At 40.7% G+C, this 26,375-nt stretch overlaps 2 protein-coding genes across 4 annotated transcripts in view; both read right to left on the bottom strand.

Annotated features, from left to right (window-relative positions):
* Positions 1–9,388, bottom strand: part of usp53a (ubiquitin specific peptidase 53a) — a 35,647-nt gene extending 26,259 nt beyond the window's left edge. Inside the window, exons 1-2 of one of the 2 annotated variants that reach the window (XM_076971975.1) lie at positions 9,254–9,388; positions 702–1,372 (exon numbers count right to left, since the gene is read on the bottom strand). In XM_076971975.1, coding sequence (XP_076828090.1) covers positions 702–845 — 144 coding nt within the window. In that variant the 5' untranslated portion in view covers positions 846–1,372; positions 9,254–9,388. Of the gene's footprint in view, positions 1–701; positions 1,373–9,153 lie in introns of both variants that reach the window. The other variant, XM_076971976.1, reaches the window with a different exon arrangement.
* A 6,139-nt stretch (positions 9,389–15,527) lies between these two features.
* On the bottom strand, positions 15,528–26,108 carry myoz2a (myozenin 2a). Of its 2 annotated transcripts, XM_076973175.1 has the most exons (7): positions 25,950–26,108; positions 25,814–25,849; positions 24,981–25,066; positions 23,221–23,387; positions 22,816–22,954; positions 16,609–16,792; positions 15,528–16,236 (listed from the first exon to the last, which is right to left on the bottom strand). In XM_076973175.1, the coding sequence occupies exons 3-7, from the start codon at positions 25,060–25,062 to the stop codon at positions 15,981–15,983; spliced, it is 828 nt and encodes a 275-aa protein (XP_076829290.1). In that variant the 5' UTR covers positions 25,063–25,066; positions 25,814–25,849; positions 25,950–26,108; the 3' UTR covers positions 15,528–15,980. The 2 variants fall into 2 exon arrangements, with proteins under 2 accessions (XP_076829290.1, XP_076829289.1); XM_076973174.1 differs by lacking the exon at positions 25,814–25,849.
* Positions 26,109–26,375: the final 267 nt, after the last annotated feature.

Raw genomic sequence — 26,375 nt, 5'->3', positions numbered from 1 at the left:
TGCAAGGTCAAGATCAATACCTGATGAGTCTCTTGATAGATCTTGATGAAGAGCCATGAAAGTGGCTGCCCTTTAGGCAACTGCACTGACTAATGTGCTTAGTAGCTCTGCAGCCCTGAGGTTTCATCCTTGCACTGGGGCTTAAAACTTTAAGTGGACAGCTCACAGATGATATTATCTTTGGCTTTGATCATAAGGCTCTTCTGAAGACCAGACTGTGATTCACAGTCCACCCTTGGTAGAGAACACTTACGGGTCTAAGACAACGCAGAGAGCTTAGAGGCGTAGGAGTTGTTTGTGTTTGGGTGTGAGGAAGGTCAATTTAAGATTATGACTCATTATAACTTTAAATTGAGTGAATCATACCCTTGGTATGACCTCAGTGTTATGATGATGAAACATGGAGAAAGAAAGACACACTCAAATATCATGTCTACCCACAGTAGGAAAAATACTTCCTCCCAGACAAACAGTCTGGGGCAATGGCTAAGAGTGGTCTGAGTCAGGGGTGTGGGAGCTGGGATACAGTATATATATTTTCAGGAACATAACACTCCTAAACATGATGCAGCAAAGTCAGAGGGAAGTGGAAAAAAGACTAAAGACAACAAAAAATGATAAACGCTTGGCAAGAACTTTTAAAGAACTTCAAACCGAGCCAAACAAACATTCAACAGGAAACAACAAACGGAAGAGCATACCTGTACCGCACTGTTGAGGAAACAACTATTTTGGCCTGGCTCATTGAGAAGTCCCTTGGTGGGGGCCAGGGACAGCATAGATCCTGGCTGGTACACCTTGCCAAGATTGCCCCCAGGTTTCCTGAAGAACTTTACCCATGCCATTGGACTTTGGGTGGGGAAGGATCTTTCTTCGAGCTAAGGGAGAGTCTCTTGATCAAGTAGGTTTGGGTGTTGGGTTATGTCCTTGAATTGGGAGCCTCTTCGAAGGGAGGCTATGTAATTCCACAAACAAAAGCTGCAGTGTTGAACATGAGAAGAGAATCTCACAAACAACTCAGAGATGAGGCAGATGCCTCTTGGGAGTCTCCTAAAATTTGCCTCCAAGGTAATGCCAGCTGGTCAAAAACAAATGAGGTTTTACCAGGGATCCCGCAGCAAAAAAATAAGTAGCCATTCACGTCATGAACTGGGTCATTTGGTCGCTCCCTTACTGAACAGGATGAAGTCAGCTGATTCTTTTAGGAGGATTTAAGAGGTCCTTGGCCATGCATGGCCATTTATTGCTTTTGAGCATATTTTAAAGCTCAGACAGAAATCCAGTAGAAAGCACATAACCTTTCAAAAGGATAATCCATGTCTCAGATGCTGGTCCACAAGTACTCCATACATGGAAGCCGAATAAAACCAACCTAAAGCAAAGAATAAAGCAGTAGTAGTTAATTATTGCTTGAATATAACTTCTATATGAAGACATTATGGATAAACTGTGCAAGCTGTAACTCTAATCAGTTCTTAGTAAATCTACTCAAAGGATATGATCAACACACTCATAATTCCAAGATCTCCACCTGATCTCATCTTTACAGTCACTCACAGTTGTCATTTTCCTCCTATGACACATTTTTAAAGCAAGTGATGTGTGGGAAGCAGAGCAATGTGTTTCTAAACTCAAGACACTTAGAGGCAAGAGGTCAGGATTTTTTAACCATTGTTTATTGACTCATTCATTTTTACATGATTGCAAATGTGACCCAATCTAATGACACAACTTCATTTCAGAAGAAGGTTTTGAAAGTGAGGAGATTGTTAGATTGAACCACTGAACCACTTGTAAAAAAACACACTACACATCTAACTTGCGACTACCAGATCTAATTAGTGATTTTGTTCTTATTAAAACATCCTTGCTTTGCCTTTTTTTTTTTTTTTACAATTTCCTATAGCTTGAAATTTAGAATTTGCAACATTAGTTCAATAGAAACAAAGGTGATCAGATCTTGCTATTTGGAAAAGGTCTACAAACTGTTAAAATACTGAATTATCATGAACAGCCATGAGTCTTTTAGATAGGTAAAGGCTAAAAGCACGTATGTGGTATGTGGTGTTAAGCACCCATGATTGGGTACAGAACACCCATCCCATCCAGGGAGCAGTCCTGGCAACAGAAGACTAATGGCTCCACTGGGATGTCAGGTCACAGTTCAGAGTTCACCTATATACTTGTATGCAGATTCTGGCCCAATCTCAGAAACATCTTTGCATGTCTCACTAGAACACTCAGCCAGTTTTGGCATTCTTTTCATTTTTTAAATGTGTGTAAAACCCATTAGTAGAGAGTTTCACTAAGGCACTCTGAAACTACTCAACAGCCACCTCAGAAAACTTGACTAACACCATCATCCCCACAATTTGTCTCTTCAACACCCCAGTTTCCTCGAAGAACTGACAGATGGGGAGAGAAAGGGTCAAGGCTCTTGTTGCCAGATTGCCCCTTTCAGGTTTTTTGCAAGGGTCAAGGTTATTGTTGCCAGATTGACCCTTTTTCATAAGGGCTTTTGGGAGCGAGACTTCCCACTTACAATGAGGCAAAGTGGTGAAGGAGGAGACAGATTTGTCTTACTCAGTTTTCCTATCTGACTACACAAATACATATTGTAACAAATATCTAGGAACCTACATAATGAACATTTCTTGGACTGCATTAATCAAAACACTAACAGAACCCAAAGCATGAAACGCCATGGTTTATCAAAATGCTTAAAGCACATGCACATTTACACACCTAAAATACAGTTTCATACAAGGATTTTGTGAGAACAAATAACCCTAGTGAAATGCAGAAACTTCAGAAACCTCCAATTATAGTGGTTCAACATTCCTGCTCCCAGCATTCTTACCAACTGAGTAAATGTGTGAGGAACAAGGGCTTTAGACACAAAGCCAACAAGGCTGTAAACCCAACCATGTGAAAAGATACAAACGTTTCAGAGAATGATAAATGAACCGACTTAGATGGTTTTTGTTGTGCAGGTTCTGAAAGTTTAAGGTAGGTGAACTTGCCAAACCATTTGCCTTACACCACATTTTGGAATGACACATGTAGCCTTACAAACTGCCCTTTAAAGAGAGAAATACTTCTGTACAGTACAGGAACTTCCCCTTCGTGTCCTTGCAAGCCACACATATTGCTCTGTGGTTGAGCCTTGGCTGATACTTTGGAATGGACGTCTGGTGAACATCAATGGAAGTAGCAAATAACATCTTATTGAACATTAGTATCCGGCATTTTCCTGTAAGAGTGCATGAGAAATATAAACAGAAACGGAAAGCTTTTGGGAAACTGTAGTTCCACAGCAAGTTCGGGTTTTAATAAATATACAGTAAAAATGGGGTTTATTTAGGTCATTCTAGCCGAGCTCAATTGTTCTCAGCGTGTCTGTACAGGGGTGTAAAAAAGACCAGTTCAGCAACATTTCTGCCTCAGTGGTAATTAAAAAGTTCCCACAAGTAACCAAGCCAGAAATGAAAACCAAGAGTTTCACCGATTTCACCCACAGCCATATCTTTTCACTACACTGTGTTTAACATTTTTAATACCTGACCAAAAGCCAAAAAACAAAAACAACCCCCCTACTGCCACCACCACCACCACCACCGCCACCGCCACCACAATTCGAAGCTCTAAGGGACTGAACATTTGTAACATGGCCACTGCCTGCTATGGCAACAGCATTCCAAGGTGATCACTTAAGCCTGGTGTTACTAAAGAGCTCTTGCCTGTGGGATTAGACTCAGTACAGGCTGTTGATACATCTCCGAAGTGGAGAGCAGGTATTCCATTTCTAATGGTGTGGTACTGGAACTACAGAACCAACAACAAAATTAATTTGACCATGTAATACAATGTTGTGGAAGCAAGTTAAAATGGATTTTGAAAAACTGCACGAGTTCAGAAAGAGAAGTACCGATAGTTACCTATTCATAAATGGTGACAATCATATGTGCTGTGTCTATATATACATTTTTTATTTTTTTTTTTTACTACAAGTGAAGTGCAAATTCAGAATTCTTATACCCAAAGCACTGGAAAAGAGAGACATTTCCCTGATCAGGGAAGCTGAAAGAACATTAATATAGAAACCATCTGCTCAAGTTTACGAACAGCGTTTACTAGAGATTACATGTGTGCAAGAGGTTCATCATCACAACTGCAAACATGAGAAAGCTTAAGTCAGCTAGAGTTGCCAAATGTACATCGACCTAAATCCAGCAACGAATGTCATCACACTTTGATTACTAATGAATGCGAGACGTGTACATTACACTGTCAGCACAGCGTGATCTTGGACTTCCAGGGTTGTGTGAAACCTGCAAATGCTTCGATACCCAGGTTCAGATTGGTTACAAAGGGACCAAGAATGCACCGAATCAACAGCCTGTCTATTTGGCCCAAGGGATTTCCGACCGCTTGACTAGGTCTGATATGCTGTATGAGGTGTCACCTGGCATGGAAACCACATCTTTCTGAGCAGGACGTCCCATGACAATAGCGTGGCGACTGCTCGGTGCTTCCTCGTGTGGTTGGGAGAGGTAGTGCGGTGGCAACTGCAGACACTTCTGTACTCCGCTCAGCTATGGCTCCCGGTCCATCAGTCCAGGGCAAACCTGCTCTGACCAACTGGGAACAACATGCATAAGCGTCTCACGGACAGCTACAGCCTTCGCTGTGTCAAGGGCAAAGGAGATGTTCAAGCTCTTCGATTAGGTTTTTAGGTAACATCGCCCATCTGTGTAAACTATGTAGTTAACTCACCTCTCAGAATTCAAACATTCAAGCTCCAAGCTTTTTTCTTTAACTGGAAAATCTGATTCATAAGTGTAGATATAACTAGATTTGTGTGTGTAAATACAACGTTTTTGTGTAGATTTTCTTTCCTTTCATTTTTTTTAAACCTTTCTATTCTGGGCAGACATTGTACAAAAAGTGTCCTGTGAATACAGTTCCAAATAAAATACCAATACTTTTAAAAATGTAAATCGGATTGTCATGATGCTGCAAAAATCTTATGTAAGCTATTGACAATGTAGACTACACTGAAACCTGGTGCCAAAAATGCAGAATAATCCAAACACATATTGTTGCATGATTCTGATTGTCTTGGACTACACCTTTATATTCAACTTTAATCCAGTAGCGTAGCAGACTCCAAGCAAACGGACAGTCATGCTCATTGACATATTAGGAACACTGCTAGAATCTATGAGTCAATTTGGTTTTAAAGTATTAATCATATTTCCAGTGGGTTTTTTTTTCTTTTTATCGAATGTCTGCTAAATATTTCATACAAAACTCCAGTTTCAGATTACACAAGTATTCTTAATATTTCAAAATGTTCAAGAAATGCATCATGAAATCATAAAATCAACATCTTGTGACAGTCAAGTCAACTGATGCCATGTGCAGTATATTAAATGTGATATAATGAACGTGAAATCAGTTTTTTATTATTGTCTGGTATCCACCCTGAAGCAGTGTTCAGGCTCCAGAACATGCAGTACTGTGGTGTACTGCTGTCTGCTCAGACCAGCCAGACCAGATGAGGTCACAAAATCAGCCCTTGCATTACCCAAACAAGCTTGCCCACACCCTTCACACTGATGTCAAGACTGCATGTGACATCACTTCCTGCTTCTACTCAATTGTGCTTTTTATCATCATACAGAGAAATTCCCACTGTCCAGAAGCCATCAAGCTAAATAATGTAATGACGGAAGCTTGTTTTACAACTTAAGTAACTTTATGACTCATAATGTCACTCTGAAGCAGTTGTGGAGACAGGGTGTGTACACAAATCTAAGTGTAAAGTGGTGCTGCTTCAGAAAGCCTGAATTCGTTTAGTTTACCAGACACTTCTGAAAGCAACTCAAGAGTTCAAGCCGAAACCCACCTGAACCTAATAAACTGCCTCATTAACAATATATATACATTGTGTTTATATATATATATATATATATATATATATATCCATATAGAAGATTTCACAGGCACACTAGTCCAATACATTTCATCACATCTTCAAACTGCACTTTAAAACCAGCTGTAAAAAAAACCCTCTTCCAAGTCCCAGTTGTACCTAATGAAACACAACCAATATGATGGTGTTGTACAGATTAGTGAAAACATATCCAAGACTCACAGACTGGAATGTTTTTTCTAAGTTATAATAAAAACAATAACCAGGATTTGCATTGCAAGTCACGCAAATTTGACATCTTCCATCTATTCTTCAGGCACGAGGCAGTGAAACAGTTTCACCGTTTTGCATCAAGGAAGTGATGCAATTTCATTTTTCTAGAACAAAGTCAAGTGGGAGATGGAGGAGGACCAGCGGACCCGTCAGAGGGAACTAATGACTGTCAGCAAGGTATGGAACTCATCAGGCCATAAATAATTAATATGTGCCGAGTTTGGTAGTAAAGCTCAGGACCTGACCTTTAAAGACTTCATGAGGACATGCAGTACAAAAGAACATAAGGGAAAAAAAAATACCCAGTGGTACCTTTTGTTTCAACATTCCATTAAAACGTCAACATAAGGAACATAAGAGGCAGAACTACACTGTACATAGAGCCATTACATACCGTTCTGTGGAAAGAAAGAAAGAAAAAAAAACACCTCATCCTATTCCCTCACACCCTGGTTCCACATGCAAAAAGGAAAGGCACGTTTAGGCCTTGAGGGGGAGTGTGTAGGGCTGAAACATGACACGCTCCCGAAACTCTGAACCAGCAGTGCAGGAGAGGCAGCGTTCCCAGTGGACAGGAGCGGCACGATCGGGCTTCCAGCAACAATGCGGCGGCCGTTTCCTGCGTGGGCTTCCTGCTGGCTGGGCTCAACGTTCCAGCACGCGGTCAGCACTTTCAGACCAGCCAACAGAGCAGGTCATGCATTTGCACGTGCACAATAACACACACTCATTCTCTCTCTCCCTCACACACACACACACACATCACAAAGTCTCCAGCTGAGAGGCACACCCCCTTCTGATCTAGACATCATTACTGCTGCATGGCTATTCTCACAGGCACGCTCAATCTCACCGGTAGCACACATGTAAACACAGAGAACCATGCCCGTTTCCTATAATGTTTTCAAGGAAGTACAATATCACTGCCTAAATGTAGCAAGCCTCTTCCTCTCTGTGTTGCGGGCCAATAAATATCAGAGCCATGATACAGCCGAAGATCATCCTTTCCTTCCATTCTATAATATGACTTCTTTAAGAGTTCTCTCCTTCTCTCTCTCTCTTGACCCCTCTTACAAGAACCCATTTCCTTGATTTATATTTTTCATCTGTGCCACACTGCCTTGATCATGATGACACAATACACTATGTTTAGCAAAGATTTTACTGACGCCATTGCTTGTGCAAGAGTTGGTATTTAATCCATAGTGTTACTGCATCAATATGCGTAAACTGAGTGAAACAGCTGGTATTGCTGATTACTTGTTTACACTTAATGTAATTTCGCCTCTTACATTAAAAATACAACTTGGCACAAAATAAATATAGGCATTGCATATTAAAGGAGAAAATGCCATATTCTGTCACTTCCCAGACCTAGAACTTACAGGAGATTAATCATTGATAACTTTAACACAGACACACTTTCAAACTGCACGTGCGCATGCCGTCACTGGTAAACAAGTTCAAAACAAAAGCTACACCACCCATGTACAATCATCCTACTTTCCACACCACCGAAAAAAAAAAACCCCACCCACCTCAACCACCTCCCCTCCTCCTCCCTCAACTATTTCATTCATTTCCACTAGGAAATGGTCATTGTGCGGTTTCTTGATGGGGTGGGTGGGTTAACGTGTTCTCTTTGCTCTAGATCAGTACTACGGAACAGCTAAACATGGCTGTGGTTGAGAAGAAGAAAGCAGAAGAATTTCTCATCCAGTGGTGGTGTGGCAGGGACCAGCCGGTTTTTCAACATGCCTTCACATTTTCACCTACGCTGTACCGTAAGCACAGGGCAAAGCTCAGCATGTCGAGGGAACAGGCATGTTTGAGGTGGAAAAGTTACGACTCCGTATAGCTCTAGTAATATAAATATTCCTCTACACCCGTCTACGGGAACGATAAACCATGATTACGACTTTACTTGAAGTGACACGAATATTGAAAATGGCAAGAGAGGGGAATAAGGTTAACTGAAAATTATTCTTCCAGGATCTGACCCATGCTAGTAAGTGAGGGGGTGAACTGTGGCAGTTGGCATAAAATGCACTATAAACCCATGTATGTGCATGCAAATCTGAAGTATAAGTCAGTACTGATGCTTCTCATTTTTACCCAATCTATACGTGTAAATATTTAATCAGCAGTTTATGAAGAAAATCAAGCATTTTTCAATTATATAAAACAACTGACTTGTAAGCTACTTGTACCAACAGAGTGAAATTTAGACAGGTGTTTTGCTGCGTCATCTGTCATTTAAAACACATGGGGAAATGGATACTTGACGAGAAACCCTAATTGTCATAACATACCCTGTTCAGAAAGTACACTACCAAACTAGCTATCTGCTTTTTAGTAGAAAAAGCCATTTTTTATATTGCTAAATTCTGTGCTTACTAACGCTACACGTTAGATCGTGTTCTGTTAACTTGGGACTAAGCGTACCAACATCTCTCCTTATAATTTACTTAAGGCCCAATGTGTAAACACAATTTGACGATGTAAACGTGTAACAAGTGCGCCATTGCAACCCGATGGAAAACCACAATTTAAAAGAACCTGCCGTTTGAAATTCTTGGACGCGAAGTATATATAACGATTTCTGTGTATATACGAATTAAAATTAAGAGAGTCCAGACTAAATGTTTTTCGTTTCAGACATGGAAATATGCACCTTGTTAAACGCCTACACACCAAGAAAAGCAAATATTGGACAAAACATATGAGCCATGACACTAACTTTTTATATGTTCTTTTTAATATATCATTTGAGAGTAAACTATTATCACTGCCTTTCAGATAAGCTATATTAGATTTGAATAAAAGTCGAAGTAGTCGAGGTCATGCATTTGAGGAAGAATGAACAAACAAAAACAATATAGCTACCTGTATTTTAATAACATATATGTGGCAGTATTGGCAGGGATTGTGAAAGCCTTTACCTGAATCAGGTAGGTTTCCGTCACATGCGCATTGGCGAATGAAAAATGGCGATGAAAGTTTACTCAAAACAAAGCAGACATCGCAGGATATATTACTCACCATGCGAAGACTTTATAAGAGTATATCTTCAATAAGGTATCCTGCTTTCAAATAAAATTATCGGCGAAAATCCCCTAATATCCACATTGTTCCTCAACTGGAGTTTGGCGTCAAACGCTGAATTGTCACAGGCGGAAGAGACGGACCTCCATAAGAGCGCATTATTCAAGATGTGACCTACTAAGGTAAGAAAAGTAATAACCAAGAAGATAATGTCTTTTCTTATTCAGGTAGCAAACTTCTCGTAGTCCTCTCCGACGTGACTGCTCCTCTTCTAACTCTATGTTATCTTACAGAGTCCCAACGCCCCGGTAGCAAGTGTGTCCACCACTATGGAGGGTGTTCATGTGCGGCGGTAGTGAGCCAGTTGACTGCAGGCACCTGAATTTCTGGATGAGTGATGTTTCAGCGCTGAGGTCAAGCCCCGCCCCCTAGTGTACGGCGCCCTGTTTCACTGCAGTCTAGCGCGCGCGCTCACGCACGAGCCCGCAAGACTACCTCAACATTATTACGAATGCAGTGGTGGAATTGTCTTAACATTTCTGACCACTCGTTTTTATACTTTACTTTTTTTCTGTAATAAACAGCAGGTTGCGTTGTTTAGTTCACCAGTGATGTCCCTGACGAGTTTGACTGATGCGCCAAGTTTGCTCAGTCGTCCTGTGACGGTTTACACTGCTATGTTATAAAAATGATCAATTGCACTCTTCTAAAAAATGAATAAAAATAAGAAATCTGTCGCCCACTATAATGTGAAGTACTGCCAACATTACCCATCTAACCGTCTAACGCCATCTGCCTAATCTTAGTACACAAATAGATGGAAGTAAAGCATTCCATCTAAAAGGGGATTCCTTTTTTAAAGATAAGGGTAATACTCGCATCATTTCACTGGCTGCCTTTATGTAGAATTAAACTCAATTTTTATTTTTTGTTTATCAATGCCTGAATGGCCCAGCTCTAACCTACCTGACCGGTCTTTTAACCCACTGCGTTCCTTCCGGGTCACTTAGATCTGCTGACCATTTTAACTGATCGTCCCTAAGGCTAACCTGAAGCATACAGGTGATCAGGCGTTTGTTGTGATATCACCCACATTTTGGAAGGAACTCCCCCTACACATTAAGATAATCCACACGTTACTTGTTTTTAAGCCTTAAAAAAGGCGTTGTGCCATATTTTGTCAATTGTGATTTTTCACTGCAGTCAAAATTTGTCCTCCGCTTTTTACCCATCTGTGCAGTTAGAACACACACACACACACACTAGTGATTTCTAGGGGACTGTGGTGCACACGTGCCCAGAGTGGTGGGCAGCCCTAGCCTGGTGCCCGGGGAGCAGTTGGGGTTAGGTGCCTTGGCCAAGGCACCTAATCCCACGACCCTCCGGTCACAAGACCAGTTCCCTAAAAGCACCAAACCATGACTGTTTGTTTTATTGGTTGGCTTTTAACACAATAAGAGTTGCACTTCTTTTACGTCTTTTTGTTCGCTGTCTGTTCCTGTTCCTTGTTATTGTAACTTGACTCTTGTCGTGTGTGTGTGTGTGTGTGTGTGTGTGTGTGTGTGTGTGTGTGTGTGTGTGCGTGTGTGTGTGTGTGTGTGTGTGTGTGTGTGTGTGTGTGTGTGTGCGTGTGTGTGTGTGTGTGCTTGATTCCGATTTATCTGAAGGTAACAGTTTGGTCCACTTTTGTTAAAAAATGCTTCAGAAGTTTAAATGAAATGAAAGTTATGATGAGGCTAATTTTCAATATTATGTTCTTATGATCAAGATAACATATATAAAATAATCAGATATATAACATAATAAATATATAAGAAACAAATATAAGGTATAAGATAAAAAATAATGTTTCCCTGACAAAATACACAAAATTGAATTTGAGAAATTGATTTTGAATAGAATAACATTTGTTTAGTGGTTAATCAGTCATTCCTCTCTATAAGTCAAAATAATCAAATAGTCAAAAATTATTACAGAGAATCACATATACACTCATTCTATTACACAGACAGACCTTGGACTGATAACTTTCACACTAAGGCAGGGGTTCCTATCTGTACAATATGTATGTCCTTATAAGGTGTTCGAATTTAAAGGAAATAGTAATAAGACCGAGTAATGAAGTGTGTTCACCGAGAGGTTACAGGCTATCTGAATGGACCAGGCCTTTCCCCAGGAAGTACTTGAGCCACCAGTTGCGGGGACAATGCGTTTTCACTCTGCAGACACTGTCCCAGTGGAGTACATAATACTTCCTCCCCTAGTATTTAACAGCTTTTCTGCATGTTTGCTATGTCATGGGTCAAATGTTTGAGCATTACCGTGTGTGTTTGTGATTGAGAGACAGTCAGGGGAAGACAGAGAGCCTGGTTTGCTTTGAGAATATGATTGTAAGTTCATATGTGCACTTATAAAGTCATATGTATGACAAATGGTTCAGGACCGAGGTTGTGTCTGCACATTATCCATTGTACGTTGATTAAAAACATTATTAAATGCGGTATTCAAGGTAAGAGGTGTTCCAACCCTTTTCTTGTAAACTACTGGATATGCAGGCTTCACTACGCTTTCTCTAAATATGATGAACTCTGACTGTAGACACCCTGAGGTGTACAAGATTATACAAGTGATAAGTGACAAATTTGCTTAATTGCAAATCTTTGGGAGGTGTTCTAAAAGAATCCTTTAATTATTCCACTAGCTAACTAGCACTGCACACATATAGGTACTGGTATGAGCAGGCTCACGCAGAGGCTCAAACATGCATGCTCCCAGACTAGAACGGCAGGTTTCAAAAACGAAGTTATGTAATCAGTATGTTTTCCTTTTTCAGAGTTAGATGTTTTGAGTGCTAAAAGCTGAGAAGCACATGAGTAAGACGAGAGAGGCCTGATTGTCTGCTCTGCTGGAATATGGACTATACCACAGGTTTCTTTTCCAGCAGAATCTACCTGTACTTCTCAGGTGTAATGTTGCTGAAAAAACATGTTGCAAGGACATATGTTGCAAGAAATTGGTGTTGTGCAGTAAATAACACATTTTATCATTGTTATTAATAATATTGTTATTATTTTGGCTACACCACTGGGTAATCGGTTCAAAAGAGATGATAGTAATTAATTGCTCATAGACTTACTCTTCCTCTACAGAGTTTTTGAAGCTCTATTCCCTAACAGCACATCTTTTGTGTAAATGTCTTAGTTTTGGTCTGGGGTTACATTCACTGGGGAACATTGGTAAGAAGTGACAGTGATGTATTTTCTCTGCATGTTTGCTGTAGCCGTGGCAGCAAATGCTTTCACTGATACTGGCAGTTGGGCCAGACCAGCAGGCTCTGACATTTAGGATAAGATACAAATAAAATTTATCCATTGATGCAACATTGATTAAAACTAGGAGACAGTCTTTCAACATAATGCTTTGGTTATATATATAATATATATATACGCATTATTAGAACATTATTATTTTATATATACATACATCTTTAAGGCATGAAAAGGTATCTATAATTTTTTGGCAGCTCATGCAAGTAAAACCGATGTACACAGGCTGCATCGACCCCACTGGTCTCTTGAGGGCAAGTTATGATCTTGTTGGTTGTGACTGAGCAGGCTAGAATTGATCTCTTGAGGGTACTATTTCAATTTATCCAGGATGGAAGGACCCTGATTGGGACTCAGAGCCAAATCTGAATCCTATTTTTTTCCATCTTCAGTACCACAGCAGGAAGCAAGTACTGCTCTCTAGTAAGATTAAACAAACATCAAATACATCTGCATTTCCTCATGCTTATTGTAGTTAAATAGCAAATAGCTGTTGCTGGTCCATTATTATTTGATTAACTTTTGCTAATAATTAATCAGAAATCACGTAGAATGTTAAAAAGAATTTACATTTTCAATTTTTTTTGACCTGGTCATACTAGGTACGTGCCAAGTTAGGAAGCTTCAGAACAAAAATGCTTCAAAAGTGTTAAAACTGCTCACATGACTCTGATAACCTATATCTTGCTGCCAATTTTCACAGCCATACGACACCACCTTGCCCACCATAGATATTTTTGCTTTAGCTCAATCCAATTAATGATGCATGGTGTAACGTGGTGTAACATGGTGTAACATGGTGTAAGTCTGTCTGGAGTCTCCTGGTTCTCATGTGTCTGACCACCTGCTGTGGCTATTCAGAATCCAACTGAAGACCAGTCACCCTTGGGCTATTAATTCTTAAAGTGCATGGTTCATTACAAAGAACAAAAGTCCTGCTGCTCCTTTGAATTACATATTAACTGGAAAGGAAGGCACTCAGGAACAGCAGGCTGGGAGTCACAGTATAAATAAGGGAAATTAACATATGCAAGATTAGCATATTTAGACATGATAATGGAAAGTGTAATCAAATCTATGTATATGTGCCACATGTTGTGTTGTTGTGTACAATACGCTGAAAGCACGCATAGTAGTAAAATTACATACCGTGGTGTAATTTCTTTGGCATAACCCACATTAAAAGACTAATATTGTGTTTAAGGGTGAGGTAGAGGCACACGCTGTCCATGTTCAGATGTTAATGTTGAGATGTCCATGTACAGATGTTCATATTCAGAACAGTTTGTGAATGATCAAATAACTGTTGAGACCTGGAGTCAAACAGACCAAACAGAGGATTCCTAAATCGGCACATTAGACCACCATGAGTATGCAGTTATCACAGCTTGCTTGTTTGCCAAAGCACATCTTTATGAGAACGAGGTGGTATTAAAAGATTAAAGTAGACGTAAAAATATTTCCTTTTCATACTGTGGGAGTGAAATCCTGCCCTTGATAAATATCCTCTAACTGAGACATATCCTCTAAAGGTGTTTAGCTCCAATAATTCCTAAAAGGATTCAAACAGCTGGTAGTAACACTATAATAATTTGTACTGGACCAGTAATGGTACCACTGCTTTCTAAAAATTGTTACTCCATTATGGTTAACTGCATTTTCTCTGATATAACTTATCAAATGTGACTCATCAAGTGATTCCCAAGGCATACAACAATATGCACTATGGGCTTCCCAGGACTAGGATTTATAACCTTTGGTTGACAAACCAAACTGTCTACCTCAGCATCTTTTCACTTGTGCATTACGGTGTGTTGTGTGAGGCGGTCTGGTTTGCATGGACCACACTGTAGGCCAGAAACATCATTTATTATCTAGCTTTTATTATCTAGCCACATGAATCTGCAATCTACTTTTTTCTGATGCAAAGACACCAAAAACACAGAAAGCAGTCAATTGACGATCAGCAGGTTTTCGTCTGAGCTGGCAGTCTTGCGCTAATTGGTTGGCTTATATCCAGCAGCTGTCTCTCTACCCACAGAATAAACCAACTCCGGTTCCATATTGAATAATGTGAACACTTGTAAAGAAAGTCACCATTTTTCAAGCCCAAATGGCTTTGCTGCAAATACAAGCTTATTGTCAAATGAAAAAGAGCTTTAAATTGGTATGAAGGTACTTTGATTCTTGAGAACAGAGTATACTGTACTATACTGTACTCTGTACATAGAACAGAGTATAAGTATGGCATCCATTGTAATTAGATTAGAAATTAGACATCAATCCTAGGGAAATATACATCAGAAAATACATATGACTATAATTATTCTATTAGAAGGATTCAACACCTAAAAACAAACGAGAAATCTTAGATTAAAATGACATAGATTACCATATAATATGGACATAGAGCTGGCATTGCAAGCCTCATTACAATTCAAATTCTTTTCAAACATTATAGAACATAGCTATAATGTTGGAACAAAACAATCGCAAAGCTGTGGTTGTTGCAGCAGAAGTGGCTGTTGATACCTCCCGTCTCCATGACAGTCCCGTCGCCCGTCTCTATGACAATGACGAGCTTGCTGAGTCGGCCACGGCGTCGGCGAGCGTTAAGTTGGAAGCGGGCTGTGAGGGCCACTCACTGGGGCCGTCAATGCCCGCCTGATGGAATGCAAGTGACAAGCAGCATTGCCAAAAGGCAAGAGGCTCATCACTCATCCCTGCTCCGTTCATATAACAGATTTGATTTGTCAGGCCTGGAGACTGTAACCTTGAGAGTGCTGAACACGCGTGGTGACGCGGAACATGAACACACAGAACACGCCGGCCTGGGCTGCATGACTTATCAGGGTCTGAGACATCGTGTCCGCAGTTAAACCAACTGAACTACTGGAAAGAAAAACTATAAACACACAAAGAAAGAAACAAACAAAAACAGGAAGTGGCTTTCTACATCCTTTAGTCATTTATTTTTGTCTTTTTGCGGTGTATAAATAATGATTATTTATCCCAGCTTGTTAAACTTGTTTATTTACATGTGTGCATGGGGTGTAAAATTAAAGGCAGCACATTCAAAGGCTGTAGATCTATATATGTGAGGACGTCTTCGGGAATCTTTTTTATGATACATATATCATAGATCATATGTTACTCAGGTATGTAATTACACACTTTAATGGTACTATGCATATATAACTTTCTTTAAGATTACAAAAAGTACCTACACCTATGGATTGATGTTATTGTCTGCATGTTGTGATCAGGAAGTGAGGTAAGAGTCATACACGTTCTCTAGTCCTTCATGCACATGGGCATTTTTGGATAGTGCATCCTGAATTACTGTGGAAACAGCCTCACATGCACATTCCATACATCAGCAAAAAAATAATAAAAGCTCAGAGCTCATCAGATTCAGGGATAAATGTGGACACCATGGATGATATGGGTTCCAGGTTGACAGTGGGAGGGACCAGAGGGACCCTTTCTGACACCCACCCCAGTGCTGTCCTGTTGAAGGAGGGTCGTGTGGGCACATGGTCAACCGGAAGTGCTGGAGGTGGAAGACTGGGGCCACTTGGGACAAGGTCCTCCTCGACAGACTTAACGGAGACTCTAGGTGCTTTGTCAAAGCCGCCAAACGGAGTGGCCACCCTAGGAGTCAATTGAAAGGTTAGATGTTAAGGCTTATGCTCTAAGAAATAACTTCCAGAAGATACAACTGCTACAATTTGGATTCCCCCTTAAAAAAATAGCCCACCCTAAACCTTTCAGCCCTTGTAAATGCAAGCATGGTTAATCTGAAGCTAAACTCTCACCTATTGCTCAGTATTTCAAACTCCAAAACACTTCATATATTGCTGAGCTGCATCTTTTTGCCTAAAAAATATGGCCTACTTTCCCCGTAAGGCAGGACTTCAAGATTCAGCAATATCCTTCTGAGGAGACAAAGACTGCTGATGGGACTATATTTCACTAGAATACGACAGCTGGGTTTTGAGCGTTCTTTATGGCTAGCGTGCTCACCGGTTGAAGCTCTTGTACTCCGGTTTTTCAGATCTGGTCTCCAGTTCAGGCATTTGCACAAGCAGTGTTTCGGCTAGAGCAGGGTCGCCAATTAGGGCCTGCTCCCAAGGTGAATGGTAAGACTTGGGTACGGCTGTGCAGTTGAACTTCTCTGTTGGCATCTCCTTCAACGGACCTCCATAACCTAAAAACGAGACGTTATCAGAATACTCCCGTGTACCTTGTGGGTTCAGTGGAAAGTGCTGCATTAGGCAGATGAGATTTTATTTGGGGTGAAATAGCCTATTGGCCTTGTCATGGGTTTTGTGAGAAGAAATGGCAGACAGTAAATTGAACATTTTGAAGAAAGATGGTCTAAAGGACCTCATACGTGAAAGAGGGAGAGTCTGTTCAGGACCGGTTCTGCCCAGGACAGCTGACATGAGAAACGAGCCCGTGGAGGCATAGTGCGGACCGCCACAGGTCAAGGAGACACATTCCGTACTGCACTATCGTGGGAAAAGAATAATACTCCACGGCTGCTGGCTTCTTTAAAAAAAAAAAAAAAACAATGCCTTCTCTGAAAACAAGGTTTACTTTTATCTAAGATCTCGTTCTAGCTTGGATTTTTCTTTATCACTAATTTCACTGAAAATTAAATTCTCACAGACTTTAACAATCCAAATGTATTAACAATAATTACCAACTGACATATATATTATATAAAAGCACTGAGCACTAAGTCAATCGAAGCAGAGCTACATTACATCAGACAAAACCCAAGATGCAGTCTGTGCAAAGGTACCTAGCAGAAGGGTACAATATGCTGGCAGGAAGTGCATATAAGTGAGAGGAACTAAGTGACTAAGTGACAGGGATCATAAACAGAAATATATGCAAGGCATATGAGCTGGACACGCCCCATGTCCACATGGGACGAGACACATGGGAGGAAATACAGAGATTAATGAAAGCTTAGATCCTGTGAAACTTCCAGATGCAGACAAGCAAGTAATGAGAAACCAACCAGACATACTGATTGCAGATAAGATCCAATACAACAGTGGTAATAGATGTGGGTCTCTCAGGGCATCTGATTATGGCAGCAAGAGACAATGATGTGAAAAAATGTCCATGGCTAATCCTGATTGTTGCAGAAACAAGATACAAAATTTTTCGTTTCGTAAAGTTCTGTCACGGGCGTAAAATGTGCAGGAAAAAAAGTAGGACACAAACACCAACTTCATGAAAAGAGTTAATAAAATGAAACTGAGTGTAAATGTGCACTCATGGAAACAAAAGAAAGACAAAGTACCATACAATGACTGACAAACTGAAATAAAACAGGCTTATAAGCAGCACAACATAATACCAAGACAACCGGCAGGAGGTGTGGCGAATGAGACACAACACGCATCATCTGAGGGAGGCGGAGCATGAACTCAAAACAAAGACCATGTGCAACAAAAGAGGAAAACATAAACAAAAGCCATGTGTAATGCCACCGTCATCCAATGGAGGCTACTGTTGGGGGGGGGGGGGGGGGGGGGACACACCATCGGGCATCATTTAAGAATCAATAAAGAGAAATATCCTCCAAAGTAATTATTTCAGCAGTAGTAATAACCACATCCTCCAGGCTCTCCAGCCAGGGTGGTTTTACACAGAGATGGAAGGATGTTTTAGGAAAGGCTATGTGGTTGCCTGAATGAAATAAAGAGATCTGCAGAGAAAGTTCTCAACGACTGCTAAAAACTAAGTCGATGTTTTATGGCGAGGTCGAAAACCACAAAGATTTCATCCTCCATTGTGGCTCTTTGCAAAGTCATTATGAACATTACAAGAGGTAACTATGGAGAATGACATGAACATGCTGAAAGAATAAGTTGACGGCCTGGAAAATCATTATATGCAAGAAAACCTATGTCTGGCTTCCCTGAGGGAGTTGAGGGGAAGGATGCACTCTCCTTCATGGAAAAGTGTCTACCTAAAATCCTTGGCATACAACAAAATCTACTGTTTGAAATAGAGCTAGCACACTGCACACTTCAGCAATGGCCAGCAGAAAATAAGAAGTCGTGGGCTGTTGTACGTAATCCGACTGCTTTGCTACAAGGGCACAGAGTAATTGATGCTGCACGAGAGAGGAAAAAACTTCAAGATCTTCAAACATCAAGATCTTCTGTAACATGTCCACAGCACTCTACAAGAAGTCTTGAATCTCTTCAAAAACAGGTCCGTGACCACAGAGTATCTGGCGTCCATGCCCGTCCAGCCTTACTAACCAAGCATCACTCCCCTCAGCTGCCTCTGCTCTCAAGATGTGCCCAGGAAGATCATTCTTCATATCACATGGATGGCAAGACATGAGAATCAGCATTACCACGCAGGCGTCTGGCAGTGTCGGGTCAAGCTGTATATAGGTACTTGTTTTGAAATTTGACTCGGACAACAATATTTTTCAAAGAAATAAAGTTTTTACGATTTCTGAAAAAGCTCATAAGCTCAATTCGTGGTACAGTGGAAGAGTACGCTCTCTGCTAGAGTACTTTCACCTAGAAATGTAGGGTGTTATGTCAATTAAATGGGTAGTGAAAGAGGAATGGTAATCTGAAAGGGTGATGGTAGTGAATGTATGTGGACCCAGTCACAACAACTCATTAAAAAAATACCTTTTTCACCAATATATTGGATCATACGGGGTGATCTTAACCTTGTTCTGTACAAGGTAGATAGGCCATCCTCCCGACCAGTGACTCTGACTCTGACATCAGTGGTCATAAAACTTGGCAGAATTGCTGTTGGTTGTTATATGGAGAGCTCTAAAAATGAGTTCTTTTTTTACTCTTATGTTCATAAAAGCTTATAAAGAATTTATTTCATTCTTATTCACAAGAGAAGGGATTTATTTGGTTAAATCATGAATATTTAGCAATAATGCTCTCTGATCATTTGCAATTAAGTCATTAGACAAAATACTTGGCTTTAAATACCAAAGATCCTGTTGTGGAAAAATGAACAATATCTAAATTAGATTATGATACACAGGTTAGAAAATGCTCTTCTTAGAACCAAGCAATGCTACTATGGACACTGGAATAAAACACGAAAAATACTAGCATGGCAAATTTGAAAATAAGAATCTCCAGATCAACCGTCTCATTACAGCTGACTAATTATCCAATTATCAAATAGCTCAAGGTGTTTATTTTCAAATTCATACAGTTTCATAAGTTACTGTACATATCCCAAGGGGAAAAAATGAATAAAAACACCTGGTGGGGCGGGAAGGGGGGGAGGGAAGGTGGGGGTTTGGACAATTAAAAATTTCCATCAATTCCTGTAGGCAGATATTCCACACGGTGCTCCTTCATTGATCATACCATTTACCCTTCTGCATGGACGTAATTTTGTAATAAAAAGTGGGGGGGAAATGGATTAGTCGCTATTTAAATATTTGGTTTTAACCGTAAAAACTGGGTTAAACCCCCCCAAATTACGTCTGTGCCCTTCTAAGTCATATATAGAAAATAACTTTCATTCCATTTATTAGATTTATCTGTATAGATATCAGGAAACACAACTGTATATAAACATTATATGGCCCATTGACATTTTATAACAACTCATCCTTACCATCAGTCCCAAGAATTGGGATAGCACAGCATATGAAGGTCCTTCATACTGTAGCACAGGCTACTCCTCCCTGCAAGTCTGGCATTACATTAGAACATATCAAAGGTGGTTACTGCCTCTCCTCTCACCCCCAAAATGATATAATAAAATTCAAGCCAGATGTAATGCTCTGGTTTCACGTCTATATCTGTATATGTTTATATCTTAATTCCAAGGTGGTCCTGTTTCCACTGCTAGAGTGAAATTGGGAAAAAGACACACGACTGCCCTTTCCATCAGGGCCGTGTCCACAGTCCTCATCAGAAGATTTCACACTGCACTTCACATCCCCTCACAGTAGGGCTGGGTTCATAGGCCACGCTGCCAATGGCCTCACTGCATTCCCACTTCTAACACCATGTGTGACAGAGGCAGACCGTAGCAACCCTACCCAGGACGTGAACTCATGTCCAAACGGAGGTAAGTAGGAGCTTTGACCACCGAGCCAAAGATTCGCCTCTCTGGAATAGCAGCCAGAGCTCCCATTGGACCAACCTAAGTGACGGTCTCCGTCATGATAATCAATCCAACATGAAGCATGATAAATCCTACAAGAGCTGTCATAAGTTCATCTAATTTAATATCATTCAGTGAGTATACTTCACTCACTGCACAAAATTAATACCAGCTGTTTGATGTACTGTATTAGATGAAAGGTGTTCAGTGGAACTTGTTACATATGGGCTAGTCCTGCCCCCAAAACAAACTTAAAATCCAGAACAAAATGTCCATGAGTCAAGTGATGTTACCATGGTTACTGTTTTTGGAACGTGCAAAGTTTCTCAGGTATTTATTTGTTTTTTGAATACACCAAACCTAACCCCCCTTTCCTCACTGTATAAGCAGTGAGTTGGAATGTTATGCTACGGTGGGGCAGTTGGGTTGGGGGAGATTTATATTGTGTTTGCTTTGTTTTTTTTCTCTACCTAGATACATGAGCATATTTCATATATTGACTAAAATATTAGGAAATTCCAGAGAGTAAAAATGAAAATAGAGAGAATGTGGAATGTTAATATTAAGGTAGTGACAGTTTTGATAAGGGCTATGGGTATGATGGCCTTTAAGCTAACTCCAACAGGAATGACAGCATTGACCTCAGTCCATCAGAGTCCAATCGGTGTGTGAGTGTGTGTGTGTGTGTGTGTGTGTGTGTATGGTGAAATACACATACATATATATATATATATATATATATGTCACTTGTGCTTGCTTCTCTGGTCTCAAGTCACCACAGCACACAACCCCTCACTTCCCTTGATATTATCTGCATAAATATGTTAAGATCCAGAATGGTATCTTTCAACAACACCATTTAATTGCTACCTATGCTGTAAACTGGCAATAGTGTCAAGTGTGTAAAAAATAAATCTTGTAAAGTTCATGAGACGATTTTCACTTGTCTTTACACTCGGTGGGATAAAGCAGGGCCACTCATCCGGTAGAGCGTCGCTCAAATCTCTGCCAGCACCAGGAGCCAGCAAGCCCAAAAGCAACGGTTATATAAGGAGGGTGTTCTGTCACATATCACCCTCATGCTGTGGACAATCACCTTCCTTAGTTTATTAGCCCCGAGGAAGAAATCCCAAGCCCAAGACCATCTACAGAAAGGCATTGGGCCGCAAAAAAATTATTTAACCCATCCGTGTTCACAGAACGGTACATTACGAGGTGTATGTATGGGACTCCAGAGAGACTGTAAAGAGGACCCAGGGATTGGTGAAATAAATAGATGCTTCCCTGCAGCTCACGCAAAACATACCTAACCAGATGTAGCAAAGTTTATTTTAATAGATCATGTTGGAGATTTTGTTTTCTGATAACTAGCTTGATTTATTTTTGCCCTGCCTAAAACAGCCATGTCTGTGCATTGTCTATCCACATGTATCTGCACACTGGAAGGTATCTGATGCAAGTTTTGAAGAGTTTCAGTGTTCCACCCTAAATCATTCCATAAAAATTGTAATTAATTATTGCATTGCCACATTTTCTGCACTCCCTGTTCCAGTACCAGAACTCTGCAATGATCAACCTTCCAGTCATCTTAGGTGATACTGCTGCAATGGCCAAACCACTTCCTAGAACATCAATGGCTCTGTATAACTTATGAAAGTAGCAGTGTGCTTTCCTAAAGTGCACCCATCGTTTCAGAGAGAGGGAGAAAGAGAGGGAGAGAGAGAGAGAGAGAGAGAGAGAGAGAGAGAGAGAGAGAGAGAGAGAGAGAGAGAGAATATGCATACTCAAGGCCAGATCAGGCCATGGAAAGGACGGATAGAATCTGTTAGAGATGCTATCATACACGACTGTAACACAGAGGCAGCATAAAGAAGACACAGGAAATGCCCAACAAGCTTCCTGCAGGGAGACCGGGTAATTATACAGGAATGTTCACAGAGGGACCAACAAAAACAGAGATTACTATAGCACGCATGCAAATATCCTAATACAAATGTATTGAATTCCCCATGAGGTTGTCTGAAATACCTTACTCTGGATTGGAATGTGCTTCGATCACTAGGCTTATAAGGTCTGTGTACTGGAACGATCACTGACCTGGTGCTATGCAGTCAGGGTTGGGCAAGGCAGATGGGTCGGATGTGTTTGGATGAGTTGTGTTTGGTGCCTGGTTCACTTCTACACTGCTTTCCAGATCCGTGGTTTCAATACCAGAAATTGGAGGAATCACAAGTTTCTACCAAGAAGAAGAAAGAAAATGAGAGGATAGTCACGGGGGGGGAAAGTCCTCAAAGCACGTGAATTCATTTAGCCATTAGCATCACAGCACACTGTGTAAGATACACAACTGCTTTTCCACTGTAAATTTGTCTAAATTAGGTTTATTTAAATTTGGTTGCTGTGTTACCACAACACGTGGTAATACCTACATTGATCTGAGTGTTAACTTCATTCTGGATGCTCTCGAAGGTGTATTTCTCCACAACACGTGGTAATACCTACATTGATCTGAGTGTTAACTTCATTCTGGATGCTCTCGAAGGTGTATTTCTCAGAGCGCCTCTGACGCATCTTGAAAAGGCGGGAGCCCCTGTTGGAAGCTAAGGAGAGCTCGTCGAGCATGATGTCCTTCGGAGCGCTTATCTTTCGCCCCAGGTCTACCTCCGCCTCTGCAGGGGTCAACAAATCATAGACAGAGTGAGTGGTTTCCCATAAAAACACTAGTCATCCGACGACTGTCTTCGTGCAAAACATTCTTCACACCAAAACAATGGCGAATGTCGAATTGTCGGTCACACTTTATCCTCTTGTCCATAAAATGGAACATGATTACTTAAAACAATAACACAAGCGGAATGGCCATAACTTTTTACAAAATAAAATGACTTGTACTATACTGTATTCAGTATACTGTATTTGTACTGTATTCAGTGCCTGAGCTGCCATTGTTAATGGTAGCGATTACAAGCTGAATAAAAATGGTGTTCAAAACTCAAAGCAAAGATTGTTCCCACCAGGCTGTATTAATAAAGCAGTTTGGCTCAGAATCGGGTGCATTCTTCTCAGCAAAGGTTAGGATTACACCAAAAATATACTGCTTCATGCAACATGAGCAGTTGGTGAAAGCTTCAAAAATACCTCTCAAAAGTATGAATGAGTTTGATTTGCAAGTGGTTGAGATAATTACAGTAGATAAATGTCTTGAAATAAAAGTATCACATATATTGATACTGGAAATTTATATTTAATATATTGAAAGTTTGAGCACAGTGCTGGACATTTCACAGAAATGCATCTCTTTATGCATTTTTCCACAATATTTTCAGTTCTAATATTTATCAAAAATGTTGCCATAACCCCAGCTTCCTTTCCTGTGGAATTAACATTGCACATATTGACATAAATCATTCACTCAGGCGTGACTACCTTTGACCTGTGCTCTGTCACGGGTTCGGTCACAGCTCGTGCCAGTGAATTTGGAGATCAGCCATTTGTTGAGACCCTGGCCTCATTTGGCCAGCTCGAACCGAATGCTCTATTGCTGGCTAAGCACGGAGATGGAAGGGCTCTATCAAGGTTGCAACGATATCTCACCAGCACACTTCCACAGCTGTTAAGAATCTTCATCCGATCACACCCCGGGCACTTGTCCGTGCTCACCCGGAATAGCATTTCAGACAACTACAAAAGGATTAGTTACTTACAGTACTAAAATGTCTGCCTTATTTACAGCTCAGCCAGGGTGGGGCAGAGGAGCAGTTACAAAAATAAACCTTCCAAGCTGAAGGGCTCTCTCACTAAGAGTGTTGTGGTGTGTGTTCGTATGCAGTGCACATACAAGTGCATGAAGAACTAGCTAATTTAATATTATATATTATCATATAATATTATGTTCTGGAATTATGGACAATTAACAATAAAGGCACTAGTCCATATAGCATGTAATATCCTATTTTTACTATATTTAGACAGTTTCTGCATGTTTTTAAATGGGATTGGCTTGGTTAGTCATAGCTTCCTTTATTTCTATCTCAAGTGTCCATCTCAACTTCATTCAGACAACGGCAGAGTGGTTGATGGCATGCAATATCTGGAACTGGAGCACTGTGTAATACATCTAGCCTCCGTAGAGTGCAGCAGACCAAACAGTGCCATGCACTGCCATCCATTCGAGGGAAAGCAAAAGCAAATGGCTTAATTTATGCAACACGTCCTCAGTTTGTTGTTCACAGCAGACAAAAGGGCCGGGGACCTCATCGTACCAACAGTGGCGTTAACTTCTCTGCAAATAGCGGCCGCCTGAATCTTCCTCTCCCTCTCCGTCAGGAAGGTGAACTGCGACATGGTGCTGTGGACAGCAGAAGAAGTGCCACTCGTTCACACTGCGTGCACCGACCCCGAGAACTCCGCCTGCAGCTAATCTGGAACCAGCTCCCAGTTATACATTTGCACATGGTGTTCTGCAGCTAAAATTTATTACATTTATTTAGTACCTGTTGGAGGAAGAAAATTGCACATCCCTTAAATAACCCTTGACAGTTAAATGCAGTTCCCATGTGCGCCATACATTTTCATGTACAAACCATCCTACAGAGAGTCTAGGCAGCTTAAATGTCTAAACAATCTTTGACTGGAACAGTGTGGCCAAAGCAAATGTCTGATGTTACATGAGACAGGTAAGACTACGTGGTACAGCAAACCATGGTAATAGTGTGGGTTCATGTGTATTAGTGACCAGGTCTCCCTTAGGCACATGTTCCTGTTCATGGAGTCCTTGAACGTTTTGCAGAGAGAACCACAAAGGTCAAGAAATCAACACCACTGGGGAAATGTTGTTTTCACAGAAAAATGCCAGGAATAATATTTTTTTGTGAAGTAGCATTATCAACAATGAAGTCTAAGCAGAATCTATGTGCTTTTTTTAAGTTGAGGAAATGTTAAACGAGCTTTTTAACTGTACCAAAACCACATGCACGAGCAAGACGCTACAACGAATTTATCAAAGTTACAGAAAAATGTCAGCAAACGTAGCAAAAAGCAGAGAAACAATGTAACCGCACTCTGATGAATAGGGCGAATAAAATGCATACGTCACCTGTGTCTTGATGATGAAGATTAAGGGAGATTTATACTGGAATACAGTAGCATACCTTTGCTCTATCCCAGTACTATGTGTGGACAACAGATGATCACTGTAAGGCCAAATGTGTATACATGTAGGGGATTCTTACCTGTGCTTTGAAGGTGTTTATGGGTGTCTCGGGCAGCATGCGATGGTTGTACCTGTATCCCTTAAGGCAGAGGCGTGAGAACCAGATGGGGTAACATGACCTGTGCTGGCCCCAGATCTTGTGTGGAGCAAAAGGCTCCAGCCATGTGGGCATGAAGGGGTGGAGTAAGGTTGGGCTGTATACAGTTAAATATAGCGGTGACAACACATATGCTGGCATGCATTTTGGGTATAATATGTCTTCTAGGTATGACTTCACCTTCTCAGTGGGAATATTAATAGGCGTTCCTGTGAAGGGTGCAAATCTTTGAAGAAATTGTATTATTATTACTAGTAGAATTGTTTTTACTTTTTTTCTGACAAAATAAATCAGATGGTTTATGATTGTTTAACGAATTTTGCGGAGTTCTGGGGAGAGTTTTACCAT

Source organism: Brachyhypopomus gauderio, chromosome 14 (genome assembly GCF_052324685.1).
Source record: "Brachyhypopomus gauderio isolate BG-103 chromosome 14, BGAUD_0.2, whole genome shotgun sequence".
NCBI lineage: Eukaryota > Metazoa > Chordata > Actinopteri > Gymnotiformes > Hypopomidae > Brachyhypopomus > Brachyhypopomus gauderio.
Note: the sequence above shows the minus strand (reverse complement) of the source record. Positions and strands in the feature narration are given on the sequence as shown.